At 41.8% G+C, this 20,340-nt stretch overlaps 3 protein-coding genes across 8 annotated transcripts in view; 1 reads left to right on the top strand and 2 right to left on the bottom strand.

Annotated features, from left to right (window-relative positions):
* The window catches only part of LOC148322572 (voltage-dependent T-type calcium channel subunit alpha-1I-like), a 111,785-nt gene extending 109,498 nt beyond the window's left edge, over positions 1 to 2,287 (bottom strand). For all 3 annotated transcript variants that reach the window (XM_088316175.1, XM_088316178.1, XM_088316179.1), the window contains exon 1: positions 2,076 to 2,287. The gene's annotated coding sequence lies outside the window, so the exon portion shown is untranslated. The remainder of the gene's footprint in view (positions 1 to 2,075) is intronic.
* Positions 2,288 to 9,633: 7,346 nt separating this feature from the next.
* On the bottom strand, positions 9,634 to 12,310 carry lgals2a (lectin, galactoside-binding, soluble, 2a). The gene is made up of 4 exons (XM_088316331.1): positions 12,154 to 12,310; positions 10,661 to 10,740; positions 10,380 to 10,551; positions 9,634 to 10,102 (listed from the first exon to the last, which is right to left on the bottom strand). The coding sequence occupies exons 1-4, from the start codon at positions 12,157 to 12,159 to the stop codon at positions 9,956 to 9,958; spliced, it is 405 nt and encodes a 134-aa protein (XP_088172457.1). The 5' UTR covers positions 12,160 to 12,310; the 3' UTR covers positions 9,634 to 9,955.
* A 1,380-nt stretch (positions 12,311 to 13,690) lies between these two features.
* Positions 13,691 to 20,228, top strand: gtpbp1 (GTP binding protein 1). Of its 4 annotated transcripts, none has more exons than XM_088316327.1 (14): positions 13,691 to 14,076; positions 15,224 to 15,335; positions 15,414 to 15,594; positions 15,671 to 15,854; positions 16,005 to 16,169; positions 16,236 to 16,359; positions 17,196 to 17,310; positions 17,386 to 17,530; positions 17,893 to 18,075; positions 18,287 to 18,422; positions 18,510 to 18,688; positions 18,856 to 18,969; positions 19,175 to 19,225; positions 19,381 to 20,228. In XM_088316327.1, exons 1-14 carry the CDS (start codon positions 13,894 to 13,896, stop codon positions 19,486 to 19,488), a joined length of 1,980 nt encoding a protein of 659 aa, XP_088172453.1. In that variant the 5' UTR covers positions 13,691 to 13,893; the 3' UTR covers positions 19,489 to 20,228. The 4 variants fall into 4 exon arrangements, with proteins under 4 accessions (XP_088172453.1, XP_088172452.1, XP_088172455.1 ...); XM_088316326.1 differs by having other exon boundaries at positions 13,692 to 14,076; positions 18,808 to 18,969; XM_088316329.1 differs by lacking the exon at positions 19,175 to 19,225 and having other exon boundaries at positions 13,692 to 14,076.
* Positions 20,229 to 20,340: the final 112 nt, after the last annotated feature.

The raw sequence follows: 20,340 nt of genomic DNA, 5'->3' as shown, positions 1-20,340 counted from the left end.
TGATCCCTCTCTCATCCTCACCCACGTGTCGCTCTGATGCACTCAACGCCCCCCCCCCCCACAAACTTCCTTTTGACTCCCAGCCTCTCTTGTCCGTCATCCCTCCGGTCATTACGCATTTCTTCTTCTCTCTGCAGGAATGTCTCCCGTTTTTTATTTTTTTTTTTTTTTACTCATGGCTCGGTCTCATTTCTCCCCATTGACACCATCTCGTCAGGTTATTGATGGCGGCTTCTGGGCGCAATCGAAGATTATGAGCTGTGACGTTAAATTTGCAAAGGTTGAGCTGCACTGTGTTTGTTTGCAGAGTTGATGCTAACACCTCGGTAGTGTTCTGTAAAAACATCGGAATAAAAATAAAAAGTACTTTTTTTTTTACTAGCAGGAGCAATCCAATCACTTTTTTTTTTTTTTTTTAAAGGCCGGTGGATGAGATGTTTGGGACACAAGCACAGCGTGTGCCTTGGTGTGTGTGTGCGTGCATGTTTACGGAAGAGTTGATTTTCATTGCCTTTTTTTTTCCACATTCATTTGCCAATATCCTCGCTGTTATTGTGAGAGCCTGCTCCAAAAATTAATATAACAATTGTTACCCACAGGTTGGGGTACAATGTGTTGATTACTCCTTTGTTTGTTATTAGCCGAGTCTCCATGCAACATTGTCAGAATTATCATCAACAAGCGCAGCTGGTTCTCTTGTGAGGCCGTTAGAATGAATGTCTCAAATCTCACATAGAATTGCGTCGAATACAATCGACATTCAAAATGAATCAGAAGCTTATGTTCGCCTCCCTGAGGTGAGACACCTTTGCAAAAAGCCGACCCCCCCCAAAAAAAAAAAAAACAACACAGGACCAAATACGTGTGATCAGGCTCATTGATGTGCTGTCCCAAGGGGGTCAAAGTTCATTGGAAATAATTGGCCCTTGCTTGGCGGAGGCACTCCAGGGCATTTCATTATTATAAAGCCTTTAAGGAGGGAGCTCGGGACTTGCAGTAATTCCGCAGCATGAAGCATAAAATTCATCCAGGGAGGGATGGCAGAGTGGAAGCTTGTCCCTCTTCCGCATTAGGCTTGTTTATGTGTGCAATCCAATCATATTACTTGGAGACTCAAATGATGGCAGCCTTATGCAGAGGAATGAACCCCCTGGTATAGTGCAACAGTCACACTATATTTTATACGTCACATCACCCTGAAGTGGCTCTTACAGCAGTTTATTCACTCCCGGCCACATTAATAGGGACAACTACACGTTCTAATGGGATTCAGTGCATTCAATTCGAGCATCTTCTGTGGACATTGATGAAGAAAGAAAACTGCTTAAAGGGAAATGTTCCATGCAGACCTGTTTTATTCCCTGCCTACTAAAATAAAAAAAATTAAAAATATAAAATGATGATTTCTAAAAAAAAAGAAAATGATCGTCTCAAATTGCATCACATTATCTCGTGATGTACCAATCAAATGGACCAAGCTGACTATTCCACTATCCACAAAAAAAAGCTAAAGTGGATAAAGTGGGCGGTTCCTCGAGGCCCCCCCCCCATCTTGCATTTTTAAATTTTTATTTATTTTTTTGCTCCTCCAGCACACCTGACTCAAATCATCAGCTCATCAGTAAGCTCTGCAGAAGCCGGGGAACAATCCTGATCATTTGAATCAGGTGCGTTGGAGGAGGGAAACATCTAAAACATGCAGATTAAAGGGCCTCGAGGACCATGTGTTAACATATACTGTAAATACATTGAAAGGTTGGTTGATTAAAATTGATTTGCAACAAAAGCTCACTCATTGTAACACTTTATATGTCCAGTAAGACAAGTTAAAAATAAGGAGTGGGGGAAAAAAACTATAACTTGTGTGCAGCTGTATGAGAGCAAAAAGCTCATCCAGAACCATGGACAGCGCCATAAAAGCAAAATTCGGCGACAGCGACACGTCAGAATCAACTCACATTCGCAAAAATAAACACAAACGTATGCAACACCTCTCATCGCTTCAATGCATTTCCTGAACAATAAACACATTTGCATATGATAAATAGTCATCATGGAAAATGGGTCAAACTTACCTTGACTGTCATTAAAAGCGAAGAGGATGTCCAGGAATTACTGAACAATCCAGCCTCGGGTTTCCAGCTCGGTGCACACCATAAAGAATCAGTATCCTCTGGCCACGATCAGTCCGTGTAAAGTCATTTTTTTTCTCCAAGAATGTCGCCGAAATGCGGACTGTGAAGAAGCGCCGAAGCACGGTTGTAGAAAATGTTGTTGTTGTTTGTTTTTTTTTATCTTTTTGCGCGTTGCAGCCCTCCGTGGCTCCGTCTGGTGCGCACCGGTCCTCCTTTTTGGACTCACATGTCCACTAATGACCTGACCAGGTTGGATGCAGGGGAGGGGGCTCTTAGAGCACCATTCTGAGAAAGAAAAAGTCAAAAGTTAATATATATTTGGAGTTTCACTTGAAGCTGCGTGCGATGAAAATTTTTTTGGGGGGGGACTTTTATTTTCCCACCTTAGTCACGTTGGTCGAGCACGCTGCGACAAGCGGGGAAAGAAAAAAAATCGACCTGGCGTGTGGTAGTTGGAGAAAAAAAAAAACACCTTTAGTCGACAGAAACGTGTAAAAGCACCAATTTAGGAGCCCCACAAGCACATTTTTCCAAAAGGCGGTTCCTCACCAAATTGCAACTTGGTGCAAAGAAGAAAGGGGGGGGGGAGAAAATCCGTTAAGACTTCACCTCATCACGTGTTATTTCCTCATCCTCGTAGAACAAACGAAGACGGACAAAATAGTTCCCACGCATTTGTTTGTAGTTTGTCTCCTGCAGCGCGCCACGGTATAACCTCTTCTCACTGAAGACATCTGAGATTGTGCGTGTGCGTGTGCGTGTGCGTGCGAAGAGAGAGAGCTGGGAGAGAGGGAGAAAGAGAATGTGGATGCACCTGATTTAAAAAAAAAAAAAAAGGAGCGCATCTTACTAAAGTCCACCTTTATGTCAAATAGATTTAACTTTGTCCATTTCATTCGCTTTCATTTGAAGAAGAACAACAGTTCAAGCTTGCTCTTGAAAACATTGCGCGCGTCTGGATTGCATATTTAACGAGCCGTGTTTGGACTTTAACAGCACCGGCAGCTCACAAGCTTCGTAATTGGAGGCACGCAAACGCACCGAGCGGTGCACATAATCGGGTTTGAGTGTTTCATGTGTTCATGCGATCGGACAAGCGCGGACGCGCCGTCGCAGCGTGAACGCGCACGGCAAGAAGCACCGAAGCGGGAGCTGGCGGTTGCAAAGAATGAAATGCTGGGTGGTCGTCGGTAGCGAGGGTGGAGATGTTTTGACATCATGACAAGGAGATACTTTGGGGATGGACTGAAAGAGCAAACCACACAAATTCAGTTTGGTAAAAGTCAATACAGGTTTCTACGTGGGTGTCTGATTACAGCTAAAGTAAAAAATAAATGACACATTTTTTAAATGTGTCTTTTAATTTGTATTTTTTTTCTGGTTATAAGGATATATGTGGCGCACACAATAATGATTGTAACTACAAGATAGAGCTCCAATTGCCCATGTCACAACGATATCATCCACAAGGGGGAATCTTGCAGTTCACCTGTAAAACGCCAACGTCATACCCTGATGTTTTTCCGACAATTTTTTTTTCCGCCCAAAATTCCAAGATGGTAATTCTCACTAGACAGACAACAGTGCTACTCTTCGTAATTGCCCCACACTTCTCCCTATTACGTTACCAGTTGTCTAAGTGAAGTTCATGTCAATGTTAACGTTCATATTAATGTCACGTTTCGCCTTCAAACGTCCTCCGTCTAATCCAATGAAAATGCCTTTAATAGTCTACCGTCCTCTGAATGACCTCGTCATTTTGCCGCACGATCGTTCATATCTGTAACTTTTGCACCCACGTGCTGATTTGAATCCAATCGCGTCCGTCCAATCACTATGCACATCTTTCCATTGCGTGTCCTACACTAAAGGACTCGGATTTATTTAGCGTGAAACAAATTTTGAAGACGGCAAGATATGCGTTGTGAAGAGATCAAGAATTCTTCAAATGAATTAAAGGAATATTGACGAGTTCACGAAGATTGCTATATCGGAAACATGACCACCTGACTTCACATGGCAAGCAAGTTCCGACTAAGAGCCCCCTCAGGCTTTAAACATACTGTATATGTTGGCGCCAGTCAATCTTCACATATATTGACAACAAACGTGGCACTTTCCAAGTCAGTGTGGAGAAGGGCGGAGAAATGAAAATTGTATGTTTTGCCATTGTGAGGTTATGACTAATTCACGCCATCATGTGCAAAAATACCCCCACTTGCCAGCTTGGGGTGAAGTGCGTTATTCATAAGTTGTGAATAATTGAAGTTTAGGGAGCACAGCTGGAAGGGGGGGGGGGTTTGCTGACTGTGTGCTTTGTCTTGCTGGGCACTTAGGAAGAATACAATGCTTGGGTCAGGCAATTAGCTGGCATAACGTGCTGAAAAGGCACAGTTAGGTAACTTGAATATTTTAATGATAATTAAGCTCCCTTAGCCCATTATTATTATTAACAATTGATATCTCCATGCCTGTTTTTTTTTGTGGAAAACAGAAAGTGTCATGAGCAAATTCGATTTTAATAGCAATAGGTAATAATGAAAGTGAATTGGGGCGCTTTCATGTTGCGAGGGCAGGGAGGGAACATATTAAACGTTTGTCGGGTTAGCATAGTTTTTCATGATGTTACCTCCTGATATGCGTGCCACATAAAGGAAGAAGAAAGCTGTTAAGCAGGAATTCATTATTGAAAAAAAGAGTACAGTCGTCGTATTTTGCTGATGTGTCCGAAAAGATTGGAAGCCTGGAGAGATTTTTGAAAAGGGAAAAGGACGACAGGCGTTTAGTTTTTCTCGTGACTGATTGACTGATTGATTCTCGACAACGCAGGTGAGAGCCTCGCACTGCCGTCTCCGCAACAGACGCGTTTGTATCTAAAAACTTGTTTTCTTCAGACTTGGGAATTTCTTCGAAAGTTAACTTGTGATTCTTTAGGCGGCACCATGTGGCCTTCAGGACTTTCCATTATTTCTTTGGTTTGTATTTTTTTTTTTTTTTTTTGCTCACCGTTGGGTGTCACCTTTTATCTCTTCCCCACTTTGTTTTCCTTGGTTAGACTTTCTGTTGTTTTCTCCCAAGAGCTTATAACCTTTTCTTTGGGTATGGCCAAATGAGCAAGGTTGTGAATAGTATTACAAAAGAGGATGGGAAATTTCAACAAATTTATTTTAGTTTTATAGTTACTGCAAAGTTTTTAAGACATTGTTGCCTTCAAGTTCTAAAGCGCAATAGCACAAAATGAAAGATTCCAAATATTTGGAGCATACTTGAGAGTTGTTTTCCACAATGAATCAAGTTGACGGTTTAGTTCACAGCAAGTCACAAAGACGTTACAGTCAACTTCAGTCTTTAACAGGTGTGGGCAAACTACGGCCCGGGGGCCACATGCGGCCCATTAAACGTTTTAATCCGGCCAGCCAAACTTCCCCAATAAATTAAATGAATAAACCTTGTAAAGGTTTTATTTTCTAAAGACTGTGTTTTTTCAAAGACATATATATTGTTGTAATGCTTTCGTTCACTTTCATTTAAAATTAAATGTATTTTTTATCTCCAATGAGGTGAGGTTACCAAAACACTCCATCCAACTTGTCCTGGTCCGGCCCCTCTGTCAAATTTTAGAACCCATTGTGGCCCGCCAATTCAAACGTTTGCACACCCCTGGTCTATAATATTTGATTGGACTTGTCGCCGGCCAAATGTTAAGACCAATGAGTGTATTAAGTCCAAGACACAGCGAACGACACAATCTGCACTGCCATCCACTCGTTTTGCCATGAATCAATATTTGAATTGCAGGTAAATAGCAAAACAATGTCACATAAAAGCAAATAAAAGATTCCACATCTGGATCACATCAGCTTTCCCAACAAAAAAATACACCAAGACGTACTAGATTCAAATTTTATCTGAACCCATAGCTGAAGAAGCGATGTGTGGAGAGTCTCTGTCTCTAGAATTTTAATGTAGTACAAACCATTACTGTACCAAAACATTCTTTTCAAAACGGACTTTTTCCTGAAACGTACTCTGGCCTCGCTGTGCTCCCATTGAAACATCCAGCATGTATCCCACTTTCCACCCAAAGTCCAGTTGGAATAGTGTCCAGCACTGTCATGACCCTGAACAGGAAACCCGGTAGAACTATAACAATTACAACAACAGCAATCATAATAACCATTTTGTCCTCTCTAAAGGAAAACCCTGGTAAAGTCCAAGACCTGTTTTACTCTGTTGCACTTGCACCCCTCTGCAAGCTCAACATCCATCCATCAAATTGACATTGAGGCAGCAAGGGAAGAATTTAAACCCATTTGACTCACTGTCAAGTCTATTTGCTGAATGCTTCCACTCCTTCCTCACACACACACACACACAAATTGTGCACATATATCTCGGAGTATAGTCTCATTTCACAGTCTGGTCCTTTCTTACCTAGCCAGAAAAAAAGCCCACAAGGGGGATTTAGTAAATATAAAGCAAGTTTGTACTTCCCATTAGATCCTAATTCTATTACGCGGTCGGCTTGTATTGATCCAAACATTGAGGTAGACGTGCAGGGAACGTAGCAAGTGCAGTCTAGTTGACTGCAGTGAGGTTTGTTGCAATACGGTGACTTTTATGGCTTTATAAAAATGTGGTGGTGTGAGGTCAGGACCAGCTAGCAACCTAAATTTTGGATATTTCATGAAACTGTATTGCATTGACAGCATGCATGAGTGTTCATGTTGCCCCAAATAAGCCCCACGTGAACATGTGCACACATTGAAAAGCGAACAGGTGAAATTGGAATAAGAGGCATGCTGGAGCCCGAGGGAGCAAGTGTGAATAAACTTGGCTGAAAAAAAAAAAAAAGGTAGATTATAAGGAACATTTCCTCTGAGATACACTTAGATGGAGAATGAGATGGGAAAAAAAAGTGGTGGCGGGAGGTGACAGAGCAGATAAAGGAAGAGATGAGTTCAGTAGTTGGCATGAAAGGAGATGTGGGTGATATGGGGGATCAGACTGGGCAGCCCCCTCCCCCCCCCCAAGAAAAAAAAAAACAAAAAAAACGTGGACATTCAAAGGCAACACACACATTACAGCAACCTGCCACTGTGATTTGTCTATCAATTGCGCAGAGTAGAACGCAAGAGACAGATCCTGACTAAACATGCACTCAGTGAGCCGGAACAAGACTTCACTGCAATCGCATGGCTGCAGAGAGAAGACGGATGACCAAGAAAATGTCCTTTTTTTCCCCCCCAGAAAACAAAAACGCAAGCGGGCATGTGCTTTAACTTCAAATCAATCTTTGCCTACTGCGTTTCCAGTACAATGGACCGTCTTAAAATCAGAAGTTGTGCGGTACAAAATATGCTCCCTAAAGTTACGCACAACTTCCGTGTTGTTGTAGAAAATGATTTCAAACAAGGACTGACTTCAGCAAATGGATGAACTAGGTCTATTTTGGTGCTGGGGGGGGGCGATACTGAGGGAGGCGAGTGTGAACCTAGGGATCAGGCTTTTTTTTTTTTTTTTTGCTGTACAACAATAAAGTGTAATTGCACATCCACTCCACTAGTTGGCAGTGGCGCTCTCCTTGCAAGTATTAACTCTACGGTGTAGGTTTGTTTTGCCGCAAAAATGTTATTATTTATAGTTGCGGCAGTGAACGGATGGTGGTCGGGGGAGCGCGAATTGTTTTCTTCTTGCTAGAGGGGGGCGTAACAGAAAATAATTGAGAAGCCAAGTGAAAAAAAAAATGCATCATTGACGTCTTGAGCCGTCAATGGTAGTAAATGAGTTAAAAGGACAAGCCGCAAAAACAAAAGAAATGAGAAAAGATAACGATGATACAATGGACATCACACGTAGATGACATCACTAATAAACACAACTTTTGACGTCATTTCACCAAATCAGAGCGATTGAGGAAATAAGATTCACATTGCTCAACTTTTGGACAACTTTTATCCTAATTTATTGTTGTTTCAGGACTTTTTTTTAGCATTGTGCCTCTGTCAAAAAAAGTGGGTTCAAATTTGAGCAACATTATTACAGCAAAGGAGGCTGCTTTCAAACTGCCCTGAGTGACCCAGATTGCCTCCTTCTGGAAATCATAAAGTACGACCCATTTGTGCCTTTTGACCTTCATGCCTCCGTGCTGATCATTGCTCCGGCAAAAAGAACATCATCAGAAGCCAGCAGTACGCTTTCAGAGCACATCTGGATAGTCAAAATGATTACAAGATGACAACTTCCAATTGTTCTGATTACTAACAAACCGTACAACTGTGAGGCAGACGTGCCAAGCGCATCTTTTCATCCGAATAAATAATGCAATTAAATCATTCCACAAGTTGCCACGCCACAAATCAACAGGTTACGTTAAGCGTGTGTTAATATGATACTAATCCGAAAAGCAACCCTGCAGGAGAGGCAGGGATGGAGATGAAGCACCGCAGTGAGCCCGGCCGGGGTGGGCCCACGCGCAGCTCAATGTGTGGCTGATAGCTTTGGTGCAGAAATCTGGAGTCATGCGGGAGCTAAATATAGTTTTTATGTAAGATGAGGTGAATCATTTTTAGTCCGCACAGTTCACGTTTGCTCACACACCCGGGAGGTGACACTGCACAGGTAAATGTTTTTAGAGAGTGAACGTGTGTATGCTCTTGTTGTTCTTGATGTCTCAATTTTATTGTCCTTTGTATGGACATTTTCACTAGTTAAAAAAAAAATAACTCAAAAAAAGTCAAGGGTGTGTGTCTAAATGCAACAATCCCATTTGATGATTATGGTCCACCCTCCTGATATTGGGACTTGCTTGTGCCATCTTGAAAAGTCAAACATATTTTGAATGACATTACTCATCATATAATTTTGCAGAGACATCATCTGTGATGCAGCGAGTGCAGCATTTGACTCCCAGTACATGAACATAATAAAATAAGATATAAATTGCTTTAAAACTTGAAGTGTTCTTATCCATCTTTGGGTGTGTTCTACCTCAAAGCAGAGCAACCTGTTGGCATATAACGCTGGTTAACTGCCTTGCCTCTAAAATCAGTTTCATTGCCTTTTGTTACATCAGATGAAATTAAACGAACACTTGAAAATCTCTCGCACGCAGGCTTGCATTCAAATTCAAGTTGGTTGGGATGAATAGAGACATATTGCAATCTGTGACCTTGTATGTGTATGCTTGTTTCAAAAAGGCGGATTAAGGGAAGTCTTGCACTTCCGTCACAATCTACACAATAAAAACAATTATTTGAACTTATGTAGCAACGTTGCATCACGTGGGAAAAGTAACAAGAAAAAGAAAAGCACCATCAGCATCCAATTAGAATTCGAAAGCACCAGAGTTGCGATTAACTCGCCTTTCTTTTTAAATTTTCTCACCCTCAGCAAGCAACGTGGAGTGTTAGTCTTAACAATGGCGCCATCTAGTGGCCAAAATGGATTATCGCGCAAGCACACATTTAAAAAGAGTCAATGACCACAATCACAGCAGTCCATGTTTACTCTTGATTTAATACTTATTAAATGCAAGCATTTGGTACAAGTCTGGAATGTTTGGGACGGAAAAAGTTGAGGATTTCAGTTTACTTCAATAAAAAAAAGAAATCTTTGTTAGGTTAATTTTACAGTCAATCATAGAATTTCGTACATTCCTACAGCGTAACTTGTGTTGTCTAAGATGTGCATTCATGTAAATGGCCATAGTGTTTGCATATATCGTAAATTATTGTGTGTATGAAAGGAAATAAAGGGAGTAAAGTGAGCTCTGCAGCAAGCACCAATTTGGAAAAAAATAATCCTACAGTTACTGTGATTTATTTAATCTCAATACTGGTGACACGGGCTTCCCCAGAGACGCTTATGAAAGAGTATTTTTCCGCGCCCATGCGGTTGGGAAAATGGATTTCGGAGCCATCCGACAGAGAGATCTGGAATTCCGTGGGAGTGAACACAATGATGACCTACGAACAAAAAAAAATAAAAATGTTGTGTTAGGATGAAAATCGATAGAATTTGTATTCAATTGTTGTATAATATTATTGGTTGAAGTTTTGTGATCTTTGGCTATAATAAAATGGGTTCAATAATTAAAGGACAATTACCCTTAAAAAAAATTAATAGTCTATGACAATACTTTTTGACTCATTTCTAACCATAATTATAACAATTTTAAGGACATTCTCTCCCTAGAGAGAGTGCATTGGTTTACAGCAGAAAAAAAAATAGTGACGTCCTCACTTTGAACTCCTCCCCCTGGTGGAATGGGAAACCTCCCTCGCGGTGCTCCTCGCACCACTTGCCTTCCTGGTAAGAGTTGCAAACCACCGCGTTCTCGTCTCCGTGCGCGTTGAAACGTGGGTTGATATGCATGGTGATGTCCTTGTCATTCGGGCCGATGTTGATTGCAAAACTGCAGCACACAGACGCAGGCAAAAATATTGTCATATTGTTTGCAAAACGATTCCAGAGCTTGGAAGTGACTTCCGGAAGATATTTGAAATGACTGATTTAGTACTCACTTAGTAGCATCGGGCTGAGCCTTTCCGACAATGGTCAGAGTCTGTCCTACTTTGAAGGACATGTTCTTGACAACCATCCCCTGTGTACAAGAACAAACACGGACGTAAGCATGTTGTTGAAAAGATCTATCAAATACACCGTCATAACATTTCTACCATGCAGGCCACTTGTCATTTGAGACTTTTGAGATCTTACCTAAAACTACTACAAGAAACGCGTAAAGATTCAAACTTCCACCCCCATTTTCCTCTCCACACCACAGCTTGGCAGAGGTTCCAAATGTTGATCGAACTAATTATGATACAGTATATGATGTAACCGTGAAATATTGTGGTCGGGGGGGAAACAGAAAAAGGCCGAGTGCAGCAGAAACGCTTCTGCGCACGTTGCACGAACAGTTAGTCGTTAGTCGCCTGTCTCAAGATTGGGCCACTTCCAATTGAGGAAATGATTAGTCATTTTATTAAAATGATGCATCATGGGAGAAGACGTGGATGGAACACATACATATCCAGCAGCCATTTATGAATTTTCATCTCATCTAGATATTGAAAAAGCATTTTGCAATCACGATTATCCACCAGTAACCCCTCCGAGATTGCATTTTTAAGGAAGTTCTTTACTGGGTTAGAAACCCGCCACATATTGGAAGAACACGTTAAAGGAAAATGAGAAATTAAAGACCAGCCAAGCCAAGATAGGAAAAGCAGGCTTGTGGGAATGGTATAGCTGCAACATTCTTTCCATGCAAGAGTCCAACTCCAAAGTGGGCGTGTGCAACAAATGGCGCTGGGCCTTATAGTCTGCATGAGGAATCCAGTACACCGTGTATCAGAAGTTCGGGTCTTGCTTGCTCAGTTTGGATTGACACTATCATCTTTATAAACGCATCTTTTTTCTTTTTTTCTGGTCTAGCATTTCGGGGCGAGGAGTCGACTCCACGGTATTACTGTACTCTCGGGGAAGCCAGCTTTTCATGCCCCAGGGAGTGATCAGCAGACACATGGTCAGACTAGTCAGGAGCCAACAAAAGCAGACATTCATAGAATGAACTCAGTTTATGTTAATTAAAAATAAAAAAAAAATTAAAAAAGATGCTGCCTGATTTTTGCCATTAATAGCTGATATTTTGTATATTTGGGGTTGTAAGGAAATCCGATAATTTCAGTAGGAACGCGACAAGCTTAAGTGGCGACTGAGAAGCAGCTGAGAATTCAGTCATTTGTTGGCGAATGTTCATGGGAGCACTGCAGGGAATGCTTCAACCATAAAAGGCAACAGAACACATCCAGATCTCTCCTCTCAAAAAAAAAAAAAAAAACAGCAGCTTGCGAATTATCTGTAATTCAAGTAAACTGATGACATTTTGGTCATGTGCTTGTTAAACATGTCATGTGATATTTAAAAAAAAAAAAAAACACCACTAAAATGTTCACCGGGTACAAAGCAGAAAGTAAAACTACAAGTAGAGAAAAATCAAACTTTTACTTACGGCCATTGTGAATTCAGATGTGGTCGTCGGTGATGAGTAGCTTGAAAAGAAGAAGTAGTGAGAGCAGGGCCTCGCCTCAGCGACCTCGTGAGCTTTTATGAAAAGTGGGCGGTGGCTCCATTTTATTGACAGTCCAGGCAGCCAGAAGCACTCCAAACTTCGGATGACATTGACCAATGAGATCGCAGAGAGGCTCGAACCAACTCATATGGCTTTTAACAAGCAACTGTTGACCGTAGGGAAGTCAGACTAATTACTTCTTAACGTTTTCATTATACTGTCACATTGTAACTCTTTTGAGTCGTCAGGCTGAGGGGGCCGGGATCGAAATGAGTTTGTCACCAAGGAGACAACTAAATATTTAGCTCAGCTGAATGTGGCAATGCCCGCCAACTGTTTTTAGCCTGTAACGGAATCAGATGACAAGTCAGCCCAGCTTGGAGGGGGGGGACGTGACCCCAGTGTGACCTCACTGCGGGGCAAGTGACAATAATGTATTTCAGATGACATTCGGGCTATATTTCTAGACCATAATATTGCGGTTTAACAACGAGGGAAAGGGATGCTAAATGCATCCAAACCTAAACAGATTAACAGCATATTCCAAAAATTCAGGGATGTGAACAGTAAGTGCGTTCTTCATTCATATGTACAACAAAAAGTTTCTCGGCATTAATTTCCCATTATACTTGTTGACCTAGTACGTTTTTTAAATATTGGATTTTTTTGTTTATAAAATGCATTTAATGCACTTTTATGAATAAAGATTAGGTACAGCTTTATGATCTGTTCATTTTTTTTTTAATACTTTTTTCTGTGTAATGTTTTGCAGTCTTTTTTTTTTTATTTTTGACTGTCAATGCTGTTAAAGTTAATAGTTTAATTTTGCAGCAATAGTCTGGGGTTTTGAGACTGAAGATTTTTGGGTTTAATGTTTTGCGAAAATGAAGGAATTTTCAGCTGTTGTGTGGGGAAAAAAATAACCAGCACCTTAAGCCATTAAACATGCTCTAATTGAATTGTGTTTAACTAAATGGACCATGATTTCACACCAAGTAAATAGAGATTATTATTTTAGTATACAAGTACAGTACATACTTTTGTAACACATGACAAATCTCCCTGACACTTTTTCAGTGGTCAGGACAAATTGCAAAAGCATGAACATGAATCTTTGAGAAAACACATGCAGATGATTGATAAAAAGAAGCCCCTGACTGAGTCAAACGTCACATTTCGCTGACGTCGTTTGTAACAGAGCACCTGATGGTTTTAAAGTCCCTGACGTTGAAAATTACTATTCCCCGGTTAGCCCTTGTGTTTATCAAACTATAATCGACTTTGACAGGCAGGATTGGCCACGTATGACGCCCGTCGTTGCACACATATTGCACGCACAACATTCGGGAAAATGAGAGGAGGAGGCTGCAGAAACATGCTCGACCCCCCTGCATGGCATTGGTTCTCTGCTCGCATATTCAAGAGAATCAGAAAGACTATTGGCGAGCATGTAACATATTCACCAACACCTACCTCATTATTATCAATAGGGCGGTGACGTGTTATTTTGAAAAGAAAACTGACAGCTCACAAATAGCCAGTTCTCTCCATTTGCAATGTTGACAAAATTAAGAGCGTCCGTCGTGTAGCTAGTCGCTATCCGACGTTAGCACCAAGCCATCATCCGAACAATCCCGACAGCCTGACACACATCTCCAAGAACACTTCTCGCATAGAGAAATGGCTTCGATAGCAGCGGCGGCCCGTGAGTCGAGCTCTGCACTTGCTGACGCCTTACTCCCGGCGAGTATATTCGCACCCGACCGGGGAGGATGCGTGGACGATCCCGGGGATGAGTTCTACGAGGACGGGGAAATGGTGAACGGCCAGCCCGAGGACCGAAGGATTGACTTTACTAGCAAGGTGAAGCTAGGCCCTCGTTAGCATTAGGCTAATGCTAGCTGATTGTTTATGAAAACGAATGAATGGGATTTTAATTTAATTTTGTGTTTGAAAGTATATTTAGTCAGCATTAGATTTAATATTAGAAACCGAGTATTATGAATAGTACCAAACACGGTACATCAAGAGGTGTTTCGCTTTTGCTTCCGTAGAAATCTTTAGCCTGATGTAGCTAAGGCTAGCATTACTAGCCAGCGTAGCTTGAGCTCTGTGGTTTACTAGCTATGGTAATAAAGCTGTAGTTACATGTTAATGAAATCAGTTGTAATAACAGCGGTTTATTTTAGGTGATTTGGGCTGTCAACATCACATTTGGTGGAGAGTGACAGGTATATATATATATATATATAATAATAAACAACACGTGACTGTAGGTTAACGTTAGTCCATAAACAGGCTGATGAAAGAAGTGGCGCAACATGGAAAGATCTGTAAATTTGGTTGCTGAAGTTTATGTTTAAATTTTCTCACAATTACTTACAAAGTAAAACAAAGTGTGCATTTGGGAGTCAACCTTGTTGCAATTCTCAAAACGTCACGCCAGTTTTGTAAATGTCGTGTGTCACAATCTGGCTTTATTTTCATTTTGCGCTCATTTTAAAACCGGCACCCCCGCACAAACATGTTCGTTTTGGTTCATGTTCTTGTCAAACAAGTTCAGCGTATTGAATGATGTAAACCTCGGAGACTGGTTGTAATAGTCAATTGGCCACAAAGGTCAATGACACATCACAAAAGGGTGATGTATCAGCCACATTGCATGGGATTGCATCAGTGTCTTGGGCATCACCTGTAGATTAGTCTTTTTTTTTATTTAAATTCCTAAATGATACACAATGCATTTGAGGTCAATTGAGTAGTTTAAAATTTTATTGTAGTTTTAGTTGCAGTGGTATTGCACACATTTATCAGCGATGGTTTAATACATACGACATGGGAAGAGAGGCAGCTGTAGTTATGGAATGCTGTTTTTTTTCCCTTCAGGTCACCTACCCCTTATATTTTACCCCTTAGTGCTTTAAAAAAAAAATCTCCCCTCAATCAGCTGGTATTTTTATAAAACAACATTCTAATGCTCTTCTTTCTTTCCTTACCACATGCAATAAAGCTGGCCCTTGTCAGTCCAAATGGAGAGCAGTATGACTCCTTACTTAGCCAGCTAAAGGACAGGATGGAGGAGGGGTCTGGAGAGACCATCTACGTGGTTGGAATGGGTTCAGGTGAGAGACGCACTTGACGAATATCATAAACTAATGAATTGATATTTTTATTGAAATGTGTCCGTTTTCATCTTTGAGATGGTGGTGATTGGGGTCTCAACGAAAAGGACATGGAGGCCTCAGAGGCCACTGTGCGATCCATGTGCGCGCAACTGGACTCTGATCTGATCCCGCTCAGGGAACGCACTGAGGCTGAAGGTTTGGTACGGGACTATCTGATACGTCGGCGTGTGGGGGAGCTGGACTTCCTGGAGGTCAGGTGTGTGGTCAAAGACTATCTGTTCTATTAAAGGGCTTGATCAGATTTAAGACCTGATTTTTTTTTTCCTTCCTAGAGTGGCAGTGGTCGGGAATGTGGATGCTGGTAAGAGTACTCTTCTGGGTGTGTTAACACATGGGGAGCTGGATAACGGCAGAGGCTTCGCTCGCCAGAAACTCTTCAGACACAAGCACGAGATGGAAAGCGGTAGGACCAGCAGCGTGGGCAACGATATCCTCGGATTTGACCAAGAGGGGCAGGTGAGGACGACAGTTTTGTTCTCTTATATCCTACCAGAGAAACACAAAAGGTGCATTGGATTCACCATACGCTGTTGCAGAGATTTGGAGTCAGGTTGTCCACTATACGCTGTTGCAGAGATTTGGAGTCAGGTTGTCCACTATTTTTAGGTGGTGAACAAACCGGACAGCCACGGAGGAAGTCTGGATTGGACCAAAATCTGCGAGAAGTCCTCCAAAGTGATTACCTTCATCGATCTTGCTGGCCACGAGAAATACCTCAAGACCACCGTGTTTGGAATGACTGGACACTTACCAGACTTTTGCATGCTCATGGTAAGAAGTGGCATTTAAAAGTGCTCCATAATATAACCTTGCTCTAAGATTCATCATCCTTTCCAGGTCGGCAGTAACGCGGGGATTGTCGGCATGACCAAAGAGCACCTGGGTCTGGCCTTGGCCCTCAACGTGCCCGTGTTTGTTGTGGTGACAAAAATTGACATGTGTCCAGCCAACATCCTTCAAGGTCAGACATCTGGCGTGCCCTTTCTCGCTCGCTTTCTCTCGACAATGTTCTTACTTGGTTGAGATGTAAAACTCCATCTGTGGTTGTTTAAAGCAGGAGTGTGAAATTAGGAGGCAAACATTCAGAGTGCTGCTTCTTTTTAGCTCGCAGCGGTTGCCACTTTTGTCGGTCAAAATGACAGATGTTTGCCTCATTAATTTCTTCCCCCACACCTGCCCATTCATCGGAAAGTCTCGAACCTCTTTGTTAGAAATCCCATAAATGCGCCTCGTGTTAAAATCGTGAGCTCACTGTAATTAAATTTTATTATTTGGAAAGTAGAATTTAACGTAACTCACCACATCTATTGAATTCGCAAGTCACCTAAATTGTACCTGTTGGACAAATTAAAATATGCTACATGATCTTAAAATAACATTTAAAGACATTGAAGAACAAATGGGAAGCAGAACAATTGCAATCCATCAGTCTGGAAAAGTTTATAAAGCCATTTTGAGCTTTGGCACTCCAGGAAATTCTAGCCTGTGCAATTATCCACAAATGGAGACGACTCGGAACTGTAGTGAGCCTTCCCAGGAGAGGTCAACCAACCAATGGCATATTTAGAAATTGCATTTCATATTTACTTGCTTGTCTTTGTGCGATATTGAAATCTGAGATTTCTCTCACTTCAGAAATCCGGAAGAGGAAAAGTACTTTTTGAAACAACTACTGACATTCATAATTAATTGCTCATGGGGCCAAATAACCAGGACATTATTCCTTTACTTGAAGTCTAGAGATTAAAAATAATTGTGAAGAGAAGCCGTCATTCTTGTGTGCTCTGATCTTAACAGAGACGTTAAAGCTGCTTCAGAGGCTACTGAAGTCCCCTGGCTGCAGGAAAATCCCCGTCCTGGTGCAGAACAAGGATGACGTCATAGTCACGGCATCCAACTTCAGCTCAGAGAGGTACAAAGTCTGCCCCGAGGCAGATTTTGTGCGAGACGGCCAGAGTTAAAACCCTTTTCTTGTGCCTTCCTCAAGGATGTGTCCCATTTTTCAAATCTCAAACGTGACTGGAGAGAACATGGACCTGCTCAAAATGTTTCTCAACCTGCTCTCATCTCGGACATGCTACAGAGACGACCAGCCGGCCGAGTTTCAGATTGACGACACCTACTCTGTACCGGTGGGTGTTAGTTGCAAACGACAATCTCGCATTTAATTATCTGCTTGCTACGATTTTAACAGTGCAAGAATTTATACAACGGTCTTTCCCAACTATTATTACATCTAAATAATTAAACAATACCACAAAAATGTCCCAAAAAGTATTTATGCCAAAATGAAAAATGGGACTGTTTTATGGAACACAAAGATATTGTTCTGTTCTTGGAATGGCAACAGGTGGATAAACGGTAATTATGTCAAAAGTAGATTAACATATGTTTATTTTTAAAAAATCCTTTTTAGATCAATTTACTAAAATTGGATAATGCCCACCTGGTGATTTCACAAGATTAATCATGACTCCACGCTTGTCTGTTTTAGGGAGTTGGAACAGTAGTATCAGGAACTACATTACGTGGACTGATACGTCTGAACGACACCATGCTACTAGGACCAGACCCTTTGGGCAGCTTCATTTCCATCGCTGTCAAATCTATCCACCGCAAGAGAATGCCTGTAAAGGAAGTCCGAGGGGGGCAGACCGCCTCTTTTGCTCTCAAAAAGGTAAGTGGGAAAATACTGCCACCTAGTGGCCACATTTACGACTGCAGATAAATCCATAGAAGACTGCTGTCTACTGCCGATTTAACTCAGAATGAGACTCAAAAAGCCGCTCATTTAGCATGGCATGCTAATGGGAATTACTGAGCCAAAGTCAAATAAATAATTGGACAATTATTTTTCCGATCCTGCAGCATATTTCTGTTTGACACAGATTAAGCGTTCGACCATAAGGAAAGGGATGGTGATGGTGTCCCCAAGATTGAACCCACAGGCTACTTGGGAGTTTGAAGCAGAGATTCTTGTTCTACATCACCCTACTACGATATCGCCCCGATACCAGGCTATGGGTGCGTAACTGACAGTCGACATCTTATATTGTTTCTGTTCTTAAACATGATTGCTTACCTTCTCATCACGTCTTTCTCTCTCCATAGTCCACTGTGGCAGCATAAGGCAGACCGCCACCATATTGTCCATGAACAGAGACTGCTTACGGACAGGGGACAAGGCCTCTGTCCACTTCCGCTTCATTAAGACCCCCGAGTACCTTCACTGTGACCAGAGGCTGGTGTTCAGGGAGGGACGCACTAAAGCTGTAGGGACTATCACAAAGGTAAGACAAAAGAGGTTTTGCTCATTTTCTCCAAGGTGCGTCCAGAAAAATCAAAAATGTCCTTACCTTCAAGGTAAGAGATTGCCCATCAAAACGATTTCCTATCGCATTCTTTCCAGCTCCTGCAGTCCACCAATAATTTGCCGTCAAACTCCAAACCTCCACAGATAAAAATGCAATCCACGAAAAAGGCGCCGGCTCGAAAAGACGACAGCACCACGGCAACGGGAGATGAGGGGTTGACGATAGCACAGTCGGCGGGACCAAGCACGACACAACAGGTGAGATCAGAAAAATAAACGTAGCGGGTTCTGCTGACTGTCTTTCTTTTTGCGAACTCACACTGCTAACTGCTTCTCTAACTTGTCAACTCTTCTGTGTCCTTATTCAATTCTTGGAACTTCTCATTCATCCATTCAAAACTGTATCATGCATCATGTGTCATACTCTGCCCTCTCCTTTGCTTGCGTGGCTGGCTCTCGGAAGGGAGAGGGGGAGGAGGACCCTCAGTTAAAGGAGGGCAACAAAGAGAACAAGGTAAAGTGAGTCATCATGACAGGTGGTGATCCTGAATGGAGGATTTAGCAAGATCGCGCTTTGGCTAAGGTTTTCCACTTCACAAAGTGTTTTTTGCTACTTGTTTGCTCAAGAAGTATAGTTTGGTTTTTGATTTTGGCATCTCTTCTGTATAGCCAAAGACTGGAGGAGGTGGACGAAGAAGAGGAGGTCAGAGACACAAAGGGAAAGGCCAGAACATCTCGGCAGCGGCAGCCTCCACATCAGGATCAGGAGGATGCTGAACTCTTTGCCTACGTTCCTCTGCATAACTCCATTCCAGCGACTTTAGTGCAAAACACTCCTCAGTCTTACTCCTCATAGCCTTTTATACCAAGATTTTATTGTAAAGGGAATGTGAAGAGCTATACCCGCAAAAGAGTGCAGCTTGGATTTTTGTCGTTGAATCTGCCATCACTGTTGAGAATGGTTTCCTTAAGAGAGGAGAGTAGCTTGTCACAATCATTTGTATCTTTTTTTTTTTCCCCGAAGTGGCTTCATGATAGGGATGGAGGTAAAACCCCAACCAAGGGTCCAACAACTATGAGCAGCTAAAAAAGTGACACTCGCCCATTTTGTGAAGTATTTATACGTAATATGTAAATGAGATGTTTGCCGTTCCCGAATTGAAAGGATAAGTATACAACTGAATGTAACACAGCACATAAACGATACAAGCGGTTACATTTTATAATTGTCAATCGGCATGAATGCAAAATTTTACTCTTGGATATTTGACGTTCTTAACTTTCAATCTTGTATGACTTGCGCTCCTCTACCCGCGAATATTACATCATGGCTCCGCCCTCCACATCGTAAGACATCACACAATCATTCTCGTCACCCCCAGCAGTCGCTCATGATTGTAAGACATGCAGTGTTTGCCGTGCTAATTGTGAATTCTAGTACCTATTGTGTGACAGCTTGCTACTGGTAACGTGACATTAACTCACCAGGAACTCAATAAACTGGTTTTACTGAGCTGCATGATGGTACTGTTTTTTTTTTTTTTTTAATAAATCCAGTGGTTCTGTCTTAAATTATTATTGGTCAAATCTTGTGTATGACAACAGCTTCATTTTTTAGTACCCAAAAAA

Source organism: Idiotropiscis lumnitzeri, chromosome 15 (genome assembly GCF_059441095.1).
Source record: "Idiotropiscis lumnitzeri isolate Australia: NSW breed Sydney's pygmy pipehorse chromosome 15, RoL_Ilum_1.0, whole genome shotgun sequence".
Taxonomy (NCBI): domain Eukaryota; kingdom Metazoa; phylum Chordata; class Actinopteri; order Syngnathiformes; family Syngnathidae; genus Idiotropiscis; species Idiotropiscis lumnitzeri.
This window is presented reverse-complemented; position numbering and strand designations above follow the sequence as displayed.

Coding starts and splice junctions, on each gene's coding strand:
- lgals2a (XM_088316331.1), bottom strand. Junction 10,552..10,660: donor GCTCAGCCCGATGCTACTAA/GTGAGTACTAAA, acceptor TGTGTGCTGCAG/TTTTGCAATCAACATCGGCC. Junction 10,103..10,379: donor ACCAGGGGGAGGAGTTCAAA/GTGAGGACGTCA, acceptor TTTTGTTCGTAG/GTCATCATTGTGTTCACTCC.
- gtpbp1 (XM_088316326.1), top strand. CDS start 13,894: ATGGCTTCGATAGCAGCGGCGGCCCGTGAGTCGAGCTCTGCACTTGCT. Junction 18,076..18,286: donor CCTCTTTTGCTCTCAAAAAG/GTAAGTGGGAAA, acceptor TGTTTGACACAG/ATTAAGCGTTCGACCATAAG. Junction 18,970..19,174: donor GACCAAGCACGACACAACAG/GTGAGATCAGAA, acceptor GGCTCTCGGAAG/GGAGAGGGGGAGGAGGACCC.